The following is a 17,198-nucleotide window of genomic DNA, read 5'->3' on the forward strand; positions in this document are numbered from 1 at the left end:
TGTGACGGTAAAAAAGGTTCAATGGGCATGCAAACTCACCTGGGATCCTTCTGAATGCTGTCAATGGAGGGAGAGCGGGCCAGGGTGCCCTCGGGTGGCAGGGCAGGGCCGGACTTGCTGTAGGGAGACTCCACTGATGAGCAGTACGGCAATGTGCGGTAAGTATCTGTATAATTGGCACCCTGACCGGACGCGTAGCCGCCTCTGGGAAATGTCCCTGTGGCATTCTGACTTCCTGTTCGCTGCAAGGGTACGGAGTCAACACCAGGGGAGGACGGGGCTATGGCAGGAGAGTAGGGACAAAACAAGAAGTTCAGGACCTGCTCACAGAACTGGTTCACTAGGTCTAGGTACAGGAACAATGAGAAGACAAGAAGACAAAGACATGATACAATGAAAGAATGGCAAGAAGGGAACGGAAAGGAGAGGAAGAGACAGCAGCAATGAGAACGGCAATAAAAAGCTCTGTGACAGGTACACATTACTGATATTGCTAGTCAACTTTCTTTTCACATTTAGGACCTGTTCACACCAAAAACGATAACTATATGGGTAACTATATTACCGTCCACACCAGCGGACGATATCGTTCTGTTTATTCTAAGCACGTGCTGCAGGTTTGACATCTGCCACTTTAAATGCTTGAGCTCTTTAAAGCAGGATGGATTATGATTGGCTGTCATTGTTTTTTTTTTTCATTCATCAGCTAGAAAAAGTCATTCTGAAAGTGATTCCAATGAAGTTGTCTCTCTGTGCCATTATCGTTATAGTTGTGGTGTGGACTCAGCTATTCTTTAAATTTTTTTAGAACTATTTCTTTATTGTTATCGTTATTTATCGTCCTTGGTGTGAATGGGCCTTTATAGACACATTTTATATTAAACAGTAGAAACAGAAGCCCATGTGGCAGATTAAACATTATTTATATGACAACAACTGTACTTGAAGATGTATTTGTATGGTTTCACAAGATTTCATAATGACAAAAAAACAACAACACACACACACACATTATAAAGTAATTTACAATGTTACAAAAATATTATTTTCAAATAAATTATGTTCTTTCTGTTCTTTTCGGTTCAACAAATATCACGGTTTCCACAATAAAATGTATATCTTGCAATTGTGACTTTATAACATGCAATTGCAACTTTATATCATGCAATTCTGAGAAAAAAAGTCAGAATTGCTAGATATAAAGTCAGATATGTCAGAATTGTCTTTTTCCTCCTCAGAATTGTACTTTATAACTCGTGATTGCGAGTTTATATCTCACAATTACTAGAAAAGAAGTCAGAATTGTGGGTTATAAAGTCAGAATTGCGTGATGCAAAGTCAGCATTGTGAGATGTAAACTCGCAATTGCGAAAAAAAAGTGACTTCTGACTATCAGAATATTTTTTTAAATGATGTCTTTATATCTCACAATTCTGACTTTATTACTCGCAATGGTGCTTTTATATCTGTAAACTCACAATTGTGAGATAAAAAGTCGCAATTATCTTTTAAAATGTTCAATAAAACAAACAAAAAATAAACTGAAACGCCCACCGTGACCCAAATGTGTCACGTTTGTCGTACATCTTCCCCAAACCCTTCTCTTTTCCCTCTTTCCGTTCTCACCGACAGACTGCTCTCTGTATCACTCTCTACTGCCATTTAATTTCTCTTACTCTCTTCCATTATATTTAAAACATTGTGTATGTGTTTATGTGTATGTCATGAAACTAGATGTCGCAGACTGATCACTGACTCAAGGTCCTTTACTCAATCTGCTTGCAATCACATCATTCTCTATAGGGCAGAGCTGATTGGTTCCTGCTCTATCAGTAGCCAATGTCACGTTTTGTGTTTGTTTAAAATTTGATTTGTTATCTTGTCTTTTCTGCTTTAGCTTCTTGATCTGTTTTCTACGTTGTTAATTTGTTCTCCTTTCCTTCTCTCCATGGCAGTTTGTCCCTATGGTTACTGATTAGAGTATTCTGTTCAGGTGTGCCTAGTTTGTTTCTCCTTGTTCAGATCTGTATTCAAGCCTTCAGTTCTCAGTGCTCCCATGTCCTGGATTTATCCTGTTTGAGTTAGAGTGGTTGTATATTATCTTGTTTGTATTTTGAGTTATATTAAAAGTCTTCCTAAGGATCTCCTTCATCGTGCGCTTCATTACAGCCACCACAACCATTACAATATGCTTGTATAGTGGATTTAAAATACTGAAAATTACAGTACAAGCAAGTGCTTTATGGTGCTTTAAATGTTCCAAAACTTGCAATTAAATAATTCATCTTGATGCCTGATGATTCACAGATTGACCGTGCTTACGCAAGCTCTAAATTTAGTTGTGAACATTTCAAAAATTCCTCAGAAAAATTGTAATGATCAACTCCAAACATGGCGAGACAGGGTGGCTGATTGCATCAGATGCAAACTTCAAAGGTAGATCACTGTAATGCATATTTGTTCAGTTTTTAACATATTGAGGTGACAGAGTGTATCCATTTCGCTCAATATGAGGGTAATGTGGCAGCCACTGTCTGCTAGACAGTCACAGTGGAGTGTCTCATAAATCTGCAGTGCGAGACGATCAATGGCAGGGTTCTGAGTCTTTACCACAACACTGCCAGTGAAGCCGTAAAACAGGACTATTAGTCACCAAACACAAAGTGCACCCTGGGAAAAAAGGATCAATGTATCTTCCGAGACCATCCATGACTTTTCAGCTTCCTTTAGAGACAATGTTGCACTCGCTCATTGTAGGCTAACGATAATTAGACAGAGTTTGAGATTAATGGAGACTGGTTGAAAAAGAGAAGAGAGAGAGAGAGAGAGAGAGGGAGAGAGGGAGAGAGAGAAATAGGGTGAAAGAAGAAGGGGGTACTTGATAGATTGAATTAAGCTCCCTGAGCCGGAATATATGGGAAGCTGACGGAGAGAAGAGATGTAAAGTTCAGTGACCAGACATAAGTTTTCCACATTAACCAAAGCAAGTCTTTTCGGCTGGCCACATCAGTGCCTTGCCAATATTTCATTGGTCCCACCACAACGAACGACATAAAAAAAAGATACATTATAAAAAATATAGACCTTACAATATGTTACAGTACGTAGTTTGTTGTGTTCTGTCTTCTGGTTTGTAATTCCACAGCATGAAGTTAAGATCTTACAGATTTATGAATAAACACATAATGAACACATAAGTGTTGGCGGGGGCACAATGTGCGTACACTCTGCTTATTACACACAGGGACGCAGCAGCACATAAACATTTTTAACCCTCTCGAGTCGATCGGCTCTCTTTTTTTCTTATCAGTGCCAAAGAGACTCAAATAACTGTCGTTTATTATCATTCAGGCAAGTGTTATACATCATTATAATCTGTTAAGTTTCTATTTTTTTTGTGTACAGTCACAATAAAAACAAAATGTTTTGCTTTTTGCAAAATAAAGAAAACAAACATGATGCGCGATCTGCAGCCTCTTTGTCAAAGACGTTCATTCAGATAGTCTTCAGAAAAGGAACTCTAGCTTAGTGAATACTTGTCTCACAAACATGAGACATATGTCTAAAGAAACGTAAAATAAAAGGATTCCTCTCTGGAAAAGCATTCAGTCTTTCCGCTCGCAAATTTGCTATGTAAATAGTGAATCCGCCATGGTGCAAGCACAACTGGCTTTTAAAGGGAATGGAAGATGAGACTCTGGTTGGTTTATGGTTCTTTAGATTATTAAAAAAAAATCCTCAGTTCAAGAACTGTTCCATGAAAGATTCGTTGGGAAACCCAACATTTTTCTTGGTAACACTTTATTTTAAAGTGTCTTTGTTACACATTATGTAGTTAATATAGTAATTACTATAAATTTAGCTTAATTACATGCAACTAACCCTAAACCACACCCGCATCCTAATCCTAACCCTATAAATACATGTGATAATTAATATTCCTCTATACTTAGGCCCTGTTTACACCTGTACTTTGATGGATCAGATCACAAGTGGACAACACTAAATACAGTTATAGGGTCTAAAACATTTTGAGCTTGTCCACTTTTGACGCTCATGTGGTCAAATGTGTTCAAACTGCCACAAAAGACCACTTTCTCTCCACCTACCTAATGCATAAAAATTATGGGAAGTGCGTTAACCAGACAGGATTTAAACGTTTGTCAGCTGAAGACCCAAGTTTGGTTTGAACAATAAGGTGTAAATGGGAATTGGTCTCCCTCATCAACGTGTAATCCGATTGACCAAAACACATCTTAAAGGGATAGTTCACCCACAAATTATTATCCTATAATTTACTCACCCTCAACTTACTCACTCCCATTATAAAGCTTGGAAGAGCCAGGATAATTTTTTTATATAACTTTTTTTAATATAACTGGGATAATTTAAATTTTTGTGTGAACTAACCCTTTAATACCAGGTGTAAACAGGGCCTTAATTGTATAATTACAATGTAACACGGCCACCTTAAAATAAAATGTGACCCGGTTCTTTAAAGACATCGCTGTGAGAGACAAAAATTCTTATATACTTTGCTGATGCATTTAGTTCTGCAAAATTTGCAACAACAATTTTCAATACAACACACACAAACCAAGGTTTTTTTTTCATTTCTATTTAAATAGACCCATAAAAGTGAGTCGCTTTCAAAAGTAGATCACTTTAACTCCACAATTGTTTGTTTTTTAACATAATGAAGAGACAGTATCCATCTGGCTCAATTGAAGAGTGTGGGTGTTTGGCTTTGGATGTGCTCAAACTCATTACTCCAATGTGAAGATTTCAAACAACTCAAGGTCTCTAACTGGTTCAGCACTGAAAACCCTGGGGGCTTGATTTACAGCTCCAACTGCATGCAAACAACTTCAGCAGGTGAAAATCTATCTGTATGTCATTTATTAATTCACAAAAAAGCTTAATTGAACTTCTGTCTGTAACTTAAGGCAGTGTACCTACCATTGACTGTTTTGAATTTCACTCGATCTTGAAATATCAGATAGTAAGGTCACACGTTCTATGAAGGAAAGAAGAAATATATGCATTGGAATTGCAGCATTATTTGATTACATTTCAAATAACCATGTAATCAAATAATGCTGCAACTGCAATGCATATTTTTCTTCTTGACACACTTTTCCAAACAGAAAGTATGCCGCTTACCACAATTGTATGTGCAAGCACTGCTGCTCCAGGCCTCTGCAAAGACTTTATCATTATGAAGTGTTGCCACTCTGCCACAGCGGCGATGCCTCGGGAGAATGACCTTTCGGTGACCTTCAGATTCCATTAGCTTATCTTATCAGAAACGGTGTATCTTATGCGACCCCACACAGCAATACACGGACAAGGGCCTTCCTCAGCACATCGTGAGATAAAACGCACAAACGGACAAGGACTCGCACAAACCCACAGCACTACACGAGGTTGATAACATCTTGCATGAAATCTCGACAACCGACCCGTCTCGTATCTATTATTTGTCATCGGCAATCGTAAACAATGCAAGAGCAGAAAGTAATAACTGGGAAATATCATACTGCATATATATTCCATATAAAATGATGAATGAACCCATAAACAACAATAAAGCATGTGTTTATTAACTCACAGTAGGTTTTTCATCTTTTTCCATCTGTGAGATCTTTTAACGGTCAGTTCTAGCATCGACTCAATACATTTCTCCACAACTTTATGATCCAGTGCTGGTTAAGTCGACTACTGTAGAGCCTTACAAAGAGCCAGACTGGTCTCTATACTTAAAAATAGTTGAGAATAAAATGGTGTATTGTCCGGTACAATGGCTGGTAAACACTTCTCTCTGGGGCCACATTGTGCGCTCACCATCTCAGCTGAATTGCTGAGAGTTTCTCTAATTCATTTTGTACAGAGACTGTTAACGAGGGCGACTAGCCGATAATGTGCCTCAGCGAATCCTGCTATTTCCTGACAACAGCGTTTGACGATGTAATTCTTTAATTAACTCGCATACTAAGCCTTTTTGTTGCTGTTCTGCTTCCTTTGACACCGTATACAGTCTTTTCTTAAGCCAGTTTGAAGGACACTTGTGAATAACAGCCAACTTTCATTTGCTAATCTGTGCCTTCTCTCTCTGAACCGTATACAACAACATGACAACCAATAAAAAAAAAATGTTCTGCTCAGAATCACAATACACTATAGTTGGGATCAGTAAGATTAAAAGAAAGAAGGAAAGAAAGAAATAATTAAACGGATCAAAAGTAACTGCAAATACTCTTACATTGTTACAAAAAAATCGGTAACACTTTACAATTATGTCTCATTTGTTAACATTAGTTAAAGTATTAACTAACATGAACTAACCATAAGCAGGGCTTGACATTAACACCCGCTAAACCGCCATTTGCGGGTGGATTTCAGTTGTGGCGTGTAACTCAACCACTCCCACTAGCCATTTTGGCGGGTTGAATTTTATTGCAGTTTTCTCAAAAGGCATCTGTTATAATCGCGCTGCGTGTTATAACCAATTACACGCGATTCTTTTGATCTTATGATTGCATTGTCTAATACAGAGGCGTTCAGATTAGCCATCGCTGAAACGCCGGAGTTTTTTTCAGAGTGCGCTCTCACTCACTGAAATCTGCACTCTCATCATAAACAACAAAGCAGAGATGTAGCCTATGTGTGATGAACGTAGGAGATTCATTCATCATACAGTGATTGACTTTTGTTCAGCAGCGGAAATGGTTTCAAACAAAGATCACAGCAGAACCATGACTGGCATAAAGTTGGAAGTTCGATATTCGCGAATTTAGGGACCGTGTCTAAAGTTACATACGACATTGGTATACACGATTCTAACTTCAATAGCATTTAAAGAGAATGACTTACAGTCATAAAACCAACTGTAAAGTGTTCATCTAGGTGTCAGGTATGATGCACACCTTTTAGATTTTTGATATTTAATAAAATAAAATAGCTAAATAGACCTATTTAGTTGGTGTGTACAGTGCTCATTTACATGTAGACAACAACAAATTTTCCGGCAACAATATTTTGGCCAGTGAAAATGCTGAGTAACTTTGGAAACCCCCTACATTGAGTTGGAGGAACTTAATAATTTTAGCATAAACAAACATTTTTAAGTTGAATTAAGTTGCTCCAACTACCAGAGTTGTAGCCCTGGAACCAATTCGATTTCAGTTTAAATCAGCTGTTATCATATCACATGCTAACATAACTTATTTAACATGTATATTTAATGAACAAGTAATGCTGCGTTCACACCAAACAGGAATAGAGCGTCAAAATCGCGTCTAACACGTCTAGTTGGACGCTTGAACATTTTGAATCCATTCACTCGTCCCCAGTGAATTGGACACGCGTATAAATTGAGCGTTTGAATCTAAATAGACGCGTGTTCAAGGCGCTCCAGGAGAGATATGTCATAAAACACCACTCTGCCTCTTTTCATTTTCATTAAAAGTATATTAAACATTAATAGCCATACAAATGTGGGGCAGGCAACTCCTACCTTATCTTCACTGCATGTGTATTTAAATATCCTTAAAAAAATAAAGTTATGAAACTTCTCTTTGCCCCTGTCAAAACGGCACCACAGATCGCCCGTTAGATCCACACAAGACGAAAAACTACAGGACATCAGAGCCAGCGGCAAACGTCAGAAGGACTAGCCGAGGAAAGGCTGCTCTCGCCGGGGTTAATGAGCGCTGAGGCCCGGTGATCGCCTGGATCTCACAACTCCACAAACAAAATAATATTTTTTTTAATAGGCGCTCTCTTTATAAATAAACCACAGATTTGAGCTTTAAACAACTACATTCCCACCTGAAAAAGTCTTAAAACTACATTTTGTGACACAATAGTAGTATTTTTAAATTATGCAGGGTTTCTCATCACGTCACTTTACCACGTGACAGCAGCAAGCAGGCTCCTGATTGGTTAACGCGGCGTGAATTGACGCCAAAGTTCCAATTTTTCAACTCGGGCATCAGACGCGAATTCGCTTCAAACGCGTGAATGCACAAAAAGCACCACTCGTGTGTAACGCACGTATCGCGCAAGACACTCAATTCGCATCCAATTCGCATCAGAACTCCACAAAATAATGTTTGCAAATTAAAAGGTTCAATTAAAACATTAAATTATAATTTTAACTTGCAACATGTATTTATTTAAATTGTGGTAACAGGTCCCCTGAATTTCTTTTTACAGTGAACTAAAGAAACATTACTATTATTTTGTAAAATGTTAATGTTTACATACTGCTAATTTATCCCAACTGGCATTTTCACCTTGAATTCAATGGTTTCCTGGTTCTAATTCACCCCGAGGAACTTTTTAGTGTAATAAAGTAAAATTGCCTATGTACCTCAGTGGATGCATATCAAGAGCTGGATGTAATTGTTTGCATTTCGTGGTTTGACTACGACGGATAACAGGCCGCCGCAGCTGTGGAACAGCGATAGATCGAAGTGCGTGTCTGTGTACACAAGAGAAGATTAACGCTGCTGCCAACTGCCACTGATAACAGCCATGAAACCTCAGCTTTCAGTGCCGGATCACCACTCATTTTAACACACACTAACACAATGAAAAGTCCTGCTCAGCTCCCTTGAGCTTTTGATATTTAAAAGGTAATCGTAATATAAGAATATCCTGTAAGTTTCAAAGCTGAAAACATCCTTGTTAGTCAAAAAAAGAGAGCTTTTAAAGGCTCATCAAACGATCTATCTACGATTGTGCATCCCCGAGTGCAGTGAAACCCCACCTTAACCGAAGAAGAAAAATGCCTTATTCTGTAGCCCAGCCCACCGATTCGTGCCTGGCATGTTAGATAAATAACATAGGCCCTACGTGGAGCTAAACCGGATCAAACTTCCAAGCAATAAAGCTTATGGCATGTACTCTCGTGAAAAAAAGCTATCTTAATTGTATAATGAATCTCTTATTTAAATTGTGTTTACACTTTGTTGGTTATAATGAAAGGATTCACAAGCGTGCAGCTTACGTTGAACAAAACCCTGTGTGTTTGCAGCATTAAGCGGATTCTGACTAACTTACTGACTAGCACCTCTGATAGGCCACTGCTTTCACACGCTCAACAGATATGATTGTGATTGGCTACAATGCTCAACACTTGTAAAAACACACTGTAAATAGAAACCTTTGATGCTCATACTCAGTTGTACTACCAGAAATACTGGTACCTTCAACTTTTCTTTTTAGCACAGACTGGTATATTTCATTCATATGACATGTCATACTGTATGAATAAAGCAACTATGCAGTGCGGCTACAAAAGTCAGTTGCTTTACCAAATATATAAATAAGAAACATACAAGATTTCAATAATAAAATAAACAAGAACAGTTGAATAAGAAATATAAGAGAATTAAAAATAAAAAGCCACAAGTGAAAGACCTTGGCTTTATTATGAATGTGTTTCTAAGTGCATTCTGCCAGCACCGAGGCTGAATTTGAAACATTCTCCTTCTGCACTCTCTTTCAGTCTTCTATCTGGCATCTCATGAATCAAACGAACACATACACACACACCAGACTCAAACCCTTCCGATGTTTCTAATCTCCTCTCGCGGAGAGGCTTTGAATATTCTATAAGTTTGATAATAGGCTGCTCTTTTAAATTACCTGACCTTTCAGATACGAATCAGAGCATCTCCTTAGCGTTGGCATCAGATTCAGTGCTCTGTTACAGTGTAATGCGATCATAAACAAACTGCCCTTTCTTCTTTTGCTCGGCTGCTTCTTCTAGCCTTTTTTTTCTCTGTGTGATATTACACCCTGCCAAAGGTCACTCCCACTCAACAGAAACATATTAGAGGAATGATTTGCTGCTCTGCAATTTTCGATGCAGAAAAAAGGTGTGCAATACAATAAAGCACTACCTGCTTTACTGGGGGTATCTGAATGACTCTTTCTTGAATGGATCCATCTGTTTGCTCAGAAGAGAGAGCTTCAAACGCTAACATTATGCTAACCAAGAATGCCATTAAGGTTGTGTTTATCCTTAAGATGCTATTCAGAAGATGTTCCAATACATACATACATGTTATGTGAATGAAATGATTTTGTGTGCAGGTTTGTCGGTCTGAGAGGTTTAGATGCAAATGTGCATCTTCTTAGCAGCAGGAATGCAACCAGCTAGAGTGCTTTATTTATGATTATAAAGAGGATGGTTCTGGTCCTGTATGCTGATTTGCTGAAAAAAAATAAAAAAAAAAATAATAATAATTATATATATATATATATTATATATTATATATTATATATATATATATATATATATATATACATACATATATTATTCTTTTTTTTTTTTTTCCTTAATAATTTAGCAAAGATGCATTAAACATTAAACTGATCAAAAGTGACAGTAAAGACACTATCTGTAATTTTTTTTAAAGAAATTTGAAAAACTTAACACACTTGAAAATTAAAAGAGACTTTGTAATAAAATATTTCAAATTAAATAAAATAAAAATACAAAAATAAAAATGTTATGATATAATTACGATAAATATTTTTTTTTTTAGAATGTTTGTGTCCTTAATATTTTTATAACGTAGTAACTTTTATATAAACATGATGCAATATTGGGAATATAGTGATGGTTAAAGGGAGTTGCTAGGAACGTCACATAGTGATAAAGTCAAAGACCTGGAAATGGCAAAAGTTAGCCTAGAAATCTAGACGCACCCTAGCGGCAGAACATTTATTTTGCCGCGAGTGTAGTCTAGCAACTCTCGGTAGACCTCAGAGCTGGAAAAAAGTCAGAGGGCGGGCTTAACATAATGACGGAGCGGAGTTGCGGAGGTTCTTGGTGCTACAGTTAAACAAAGAAGCTGACGATCAGCGTCTTTCAAATTGCTTTTGGCCGCTACTCTGGAAGGAGTTAAGCTTTTCTTAGAGGAAAGATCAAAGAACGGCACTGAAGTCATTCGTTAGAAAGGAAGATGTATTTCGGAGTTTAATCTATCAACTAACATTAGCTCCGCTTTGGTTGGTTGTGGCGCTATCCAATTAAGTACAGAGGGAATTTGACAGACAACCGTTTATCCCGCCCCTTGGATTGAGCACTGTCAATGGTGAGTTTCCAGACCAGACATCTTGATGTGGGTCTGGCTTGTCAGGCTAGGCAAAAGTAACAAACTGTGGTGAACTAAAGCCAAAGACTTTATTTATAGGAAGAAGGTGCACTCCAATTGCTTATGAATGGGAGAAAGTGCAACGCCCAATATGGCGAATAGGCCCCGCCTTCTAAATGAAAGAGCCAATCGTAGATTAGTAAAGTCATCGTGTCACTGCAACTGCGGTTAGAATCTCCGCTTGCTATAGAAAAAGGTGTTCTGAGACACGTGTTAAGGACTTTGCATGCGCATTTCCTTTGTCCAGGCTGAAAAAAGCAGTTTTTTGTGATGATTCGATCATTTAGAAACAAAATTTATGAGACAGTTGTTGTCAGATTTCATTGGGGATTTTAAATATGAAATTTAATCGTAAGCTTGGCGAACAGTTTTGCAGAATTTGATGTTTCCCCATTCAAAGAGATAGGCGCTGCATTTGCCTGCCTTAGAGGCGTTTCAAAGATGGTCGCTGAGTGAAGTGACTTGTCTTAAAGGGACTTTGCTATAACTCAATGTGAAAAAATACTTCAACCTCAATTTAACATCACTCTGGCTTGGACACACTCATGAAACAAGCGTGTTTCTCAGTAACTGATCTGATGGTGTTTTTTTTTTTGCAGAGATTGACCTGTTGAGTGATGTCTGGATGCTTCAGTTCCATGTTATGAATGATTCCCATTACACATACATGCCATTTCACTCAGAGCTCATGTGTGGTAAGGCCTTTAACATATGGCACAACAACAGCACAGGAGCCGCTACGGCTGTAAATATTATCCGTGTTACGCCTTGCATCCTTGGAGCGAGGCTACAGGGCAGATACAAGGTGATGCTTCACGTGAATCAAAACGCTGCCTCCGTGTCTCACTGCCAGCACCTCAGCGTAAGTTATGAGCACCATCCATCTTTCGTAGAGTGTTTATATGTCTGTGTGTGTGTGTGCGTGTGCGTGTAATTGCTCATTAGCCATGCTTGAGAGGAGCAGTGCCCAGATTCACAGGATGGTATTAAACTGAGCTCACAACTGGTTCAAACTGTTATTGTTCCAGTGATTTACAGACTCAACACAAACACTGCATACAGTATGAGCTTTTGAGATCTCAATATCTAATGGATGAGGAATCCCTTTTACTATTGTTTTTTCCTATCCCTTATACTACAGTGTACACCTTGTATTGCTTTACTTCATTTTATTTTATTGAATATAAAAATAAATAACACCAACAATAGAACATATTTTTGTATAAATAATACAAAAATAAAATATGTATTTTATAAAAATATAAAATACAATTATTATTTTTACAAAATGTATATTATATTTTATATACTAAACTTAAAAAAAATGCCATACTGTATTAAGACACATAAGGCATAAATCATAAAATATTAAGGGCACAACCTTTCACGCTCACTCTCACACAATATATTCAATATATGTTATTCAATATCAGTAAAATATCAGTAAAAAGTATTTGCTGGGCTAATATGTTCTTTGCAGTCCTAATTTAGTCAAATTTATTCAGTACTTCATTTACATAAACTCTCACTATTGTTCACTTGAGGAATACCTTCTCTCTTACTAGCACATTCTTCAAAGGTATTACTCTCTAAATTATATATTACAGCTCAACCAAACTTCAAATAAAAAAAAGGCATGCTAAAGTAAAATGTTAATCGTCTAGCTGCTCCCACGAATACCCTGAATATTTATGGGTTATTTGGGTTGTTTGAGCATTTTAGGATAACATAAAAAAACACTGCAAATCAAAACATAAAAAATCTACATACCCAGAAATATACAAACAGAGAGGAAACACCCATTTAAATCAGCACCCCAGAGTCAAGGATGATATGCTGTCCAGTAAAAACTCATGAGCAGCTCCATTTGCTCTTGTGAAGGAAATAAATCACAGAAGTATATTTACTATATTGCCAAAAGTAATGGGACACCCCTCCAATCACTTCCATGGCCAAAGATGTATAAAGTTAAGCACCTCGGCATGCAGACGCTTCTACAAACATTTGTGAAAGAATGGGTCGCTCTCAGGAGCTCAGTGAATTCAGGCATGGTACCGTGATAGGTTGCCACCTGTGCAATAAGTCCATTTGTGAAATTTCCTCACTACTAAATATTCGATGGTCAACTGTTAGTAGTATATTAAAAAAACTGGAAGCAATTGGGAACAACAGCAACTTAGCCACGAAGTGGTAGGCCAGGTAAAATCACAGTGCGCAGAAGTCGTCAACTGGTAGTCCAAACTTTGTGTTGCCTTCAGATTAGCTCAAGAACAGTGTGTAGAGAGCTTCATGGAATGGGTTTCCATGGCCGAGCAGCTACATCCAAGCCTTACATCACCAAGTGCAATGCAAAGCGTTGGATGCAGTGGTGTAAAGCACGCCACCACTGGACTTTAGAGCAGTGGAGACGTGTTCTCTGGAGTGATGAATCACGCTTCTGTCTGGCAATCGATGGGCGAGTCTGGGTTTGGCGATGCCAGGAGAACGGTTGCCTGACTGTATTGTGCCAAGTGTAAAGTTTGGTGGAGGGGGGATTATGGTGTGGGTTGTTTTTCAGGGGTTAGGCTTGGCCCCTTAGTTCCAGTGAAACTGGAATGAACCAGATGAACTCTTAATGCTTCAGCGTTCCAAGTGCACAAAGCGCATGAGCGAGTTTGGTGTGGAGGAACTTGACTGGCCTGCACAGAGTCCCGACCTCAACCCGATAGGACACCTTGGGGATTAATTAGAGAGGAGACCGCGAGCCAGGCCTTCTCATCCAACATCAGTGCCTGACCTCACAAATGCGTTTCTAGAAGAATGGTCAAAAATTCCCATAAACACACTCCTAAACCTTGTGGAAAGCCTTCCCAGAAGAGTTGAAGCTGTTAGCTGCAAAGGGTGGGCCAACTCCATATTAAACCCTACGGATTAAGAATGGGATGTCATTAAAGTTCATGTGCATGTAAAGGCAAGCTTCCCAAAACTTTTGGCGATATGATGTATTTTAGGTGCTTCATCTTATATAACATCTGGAACAGGCTGCTATATTCAGGTATGAATTAAACTGAGCTTCTCAATGGGGAATTTACTGCTGATCTCCACAAATTACGTATGTGTGTTACAGCGAGCAATTAATACATCCTGAAAGCTCAGCAAAAACAAAGCACAGTATACAAAGCACGGGTATTACAAATGTAAGGATAGGCTGTAAATCAGCAGGTGAGATGCACAGAGTTCTGGGAAAAGGCTGTGTTTTGGTCTGATAAAGATGATTTTGTGGTGCTTGACGAATTCATTGATTTTATAGCAATCTATAGAGCCGTACGTGCTTCAATATCCAAACAGCGAATTCCACTTCAAACTGCTCTTCACAGCGGCTGAGAGATGGCTGAAATACTCTCCCTTATTTTTCCACTTCAGCCTCAAGTGTTGCTGTAGTCTCAAGTCGAATCGAGGTTTGTGTAACCACTGAGCTAGAATCAGGTTTCCTTCCTCTTTTCTGAAGCCACCCAGCAGTTCTCATCGGGGGTATCATGGCCCATTCTTCAGCATATGACGCAGATTCAGGAAATGGACTCGAAAATAGCCCCACTTTATGTTATTAGTCATCTTTTTTGATGAAATTCAGCAAAAAATGCACACCGTTTTGGTCCACCATCTCTTTTTCTGTGAAAAAGCCCGGGCAGTTATACAGGGATGTGAGCAGGAAAGCTCCATCAGCATTTGATAGAGCACTTCCCTCAAGCTCGGGTTAATTCCTCGCTCGGTTCCAAAATTAGTCTTTTCAGCACATTCTTAGCCGCATATGCTCCTCTTCCAGTCCCTCTCACACAAAGCCTAATTAACTTCATGAAGTTTGAATTTCAGAGCTGAAAATGAACGAGAGATCCTGCAATGGTGTTGCAGCGGAATGAAAGGCCATGAGGAGCTTAATCACATTCACATTATCTAGAGCTTTGTGCAAGATCAGATTTGACTCCTGGATAGGCAAGCTTGTGATGAATAAGGTACTTGAAAGGAATCAGCATTACAGGAAATCCATAATGGGCCAAACTAATAAAATGTGATACTGTCATAATGTTGAGCTCGGACTATTTTGGGGAAATCTCACAAAAGCAGCCCAGATCATATCTCATATCAAAGACAAAAATATAAAATTATGTTTTGCAAAATGACAATGAAGCCTATTTTTAACCAAGATTTTTAGGACCAATGCATTGTATCATGGGTATTGTAATTTCCATAAAAAAATTTAAAGTGATAATTAAAAATAGTGTGTATAGAAAATATTGAGAACATTTCATTAATATAATCAAAAGATACATTGTCATATTTTTTTGCAGTTTTAAGGCTTGAATTGAGGAAACGGTTGAGATGATAAAATTAACTATATATATATATATATATATATATATATATATATATATATATATATATAAATCCCACAATTTAAAAAATAAATGAAAAAAATCACTAAAAATATTAAATTAATTGTGTCAGATTAAATCATGACATTTTTGCATGATTAATTCAGGTAGATTTCATTAAAGAAAGCGAGACTTAAAAACGAATCAAAAATATGCAATATTTTTACCCATAACTTTTCATTAAAGTAAAGGAATGTAAAATATAAATTATAAATTGAAAAAAATCTTGGTCCGAGATATATATATATATATATATATATATATATAGACTGAGAGTAATGACTGCTGAAAATTCAGCTTTTCCATCACAGAAATATATTACATCTTAAATATATTAAAATAGAAAACAAATAAATCAAATATTTGGATCAAATAAATGCAGCCTTGGTGAGCATAAGAGACTTCTTTCAAAAACATACAAATAAATAGTATAGACCCCAAATGGTAAACACTGTAGAATAAAAAAAATTGGGTGAAATGACCCAGATATGTTCTTGACAGTTTTTTGTGAGACTCATCCATGAAAGCCTTTTTACTCTCTGAGAACATTTCAATTGCTTTCTCTATATGAAATTTGAAAACTCAAATGGGTTTTTATGGCATTTTGATGAAATGAGCCAGTGCCTTCCTTGCATGCACAGACATCATGTGACGCTCTGCACCAAGAGACAAAATAGCTGCAGTTCTCTCCCCAAAAAAAAAAAAAAAAAACTTGTGAGACAACAAAACATTTCATAGAAGAAAAAACTGCCCAGCGGTCGACCTCTCTGTCTCTCTAATCTTCTGGTGATGGTATTTGCCCTGAACCGCCCTGATTGCTTGAGTCATTTCCACCTGGGGATCTCAGGCTGGACAGTCTTCCAACCAATGTCATCTGTTCCAAAAAAAATATGGCCATAAATCTCTCTCTTTATCTCTCCTGCACGGCCCTGTAATAAGAAGAACACAGCTGCTTCATGTTAGCAGCGTATCTGTGAAGGCTTCTAATGTCGTCATTAGCCCTGTACTTCATCTGCGGGTCTAATGAGCCACTTAGCACGGGGAAGCAACTCAACTGGGAGGAAGAGAACAGAGACAGCAAGAAAAGTGAGGTCAATGCACTGACAGACAGAGTGAGCAATGACGTGACATCAAACACAAGACTGCATAGATCCTCATTAGTGACTTTTCATAAACTACTTGTTACTTTCAGGTGCTTCAGGGAGTCAAAGTCGATCACATAAAAACCCAAGACTTGAGCTACTTTGTTCTCGAGACTCTGTTAGGCATTGTGAGACTTTGCCAGGAGTCTCAATGTCAGACTGAATGCTATCATAGAGTTTCAGACACCTCAAGCCACAGCTGAAAATTGCTGGCTGTTTATTATCAGGGTGCGAGTGCAGTGCACCAATTTTGACTGACTTGATTTGATCATTTGCCAAATGTGCAATAGGAGAAAAGGAGAGACAGAAAGCAGCCAACAGGTTCTTATATTCATAAGTATTTTTACTGCGCTTGCAGGGCGCTCTCATACTTTTTTTCCTTCTTTCTCTAACTTACTGCATAGAAGTCATTCAAATTGAATTTTGTAGATAAATTCAGCCTTAGATGTGCTCTCAATTTTTAGATTTTATAAACG

At 37.9% G+C, this 17,198-nt stretch overlaps 1 protein-coding gene across 1 annotated transcript in view; it reads right to left on the reverse strand.

Moving 5' to 3' along the window:
- The window catches only part of ctnnd2a (catenin (cadherin-associated protein), delta 2a), a 218,575-nt gene that overhangs the window by 175,452 nt on the left and 25,925 nt on the right, over window positions 1-17,198 (reverse strand). Inside the window, exon 4 of the mRNA XM_079806697.1 lies at window positions 40-280. Within this exon, the coding sequence (XP_079662823.1) occupies window positions 40-280 (241 nt within the window). The remainder of the gene's footprint in view (window positions 1-39; window positions 281-17,198) is intronic.

Source organism: Gobio gobio (genome assembly GCF_949357685.1).
Source record: "Gobio gobio genome assembly, chromosome: 23".
Classification (NCBI taxonomy): domain Eukaryota; kingdom Metazoa; phylum Chordata; class Actinopteri; order Cypriniformes; family Gobionidae; genus Gobio; species Gobio gobio.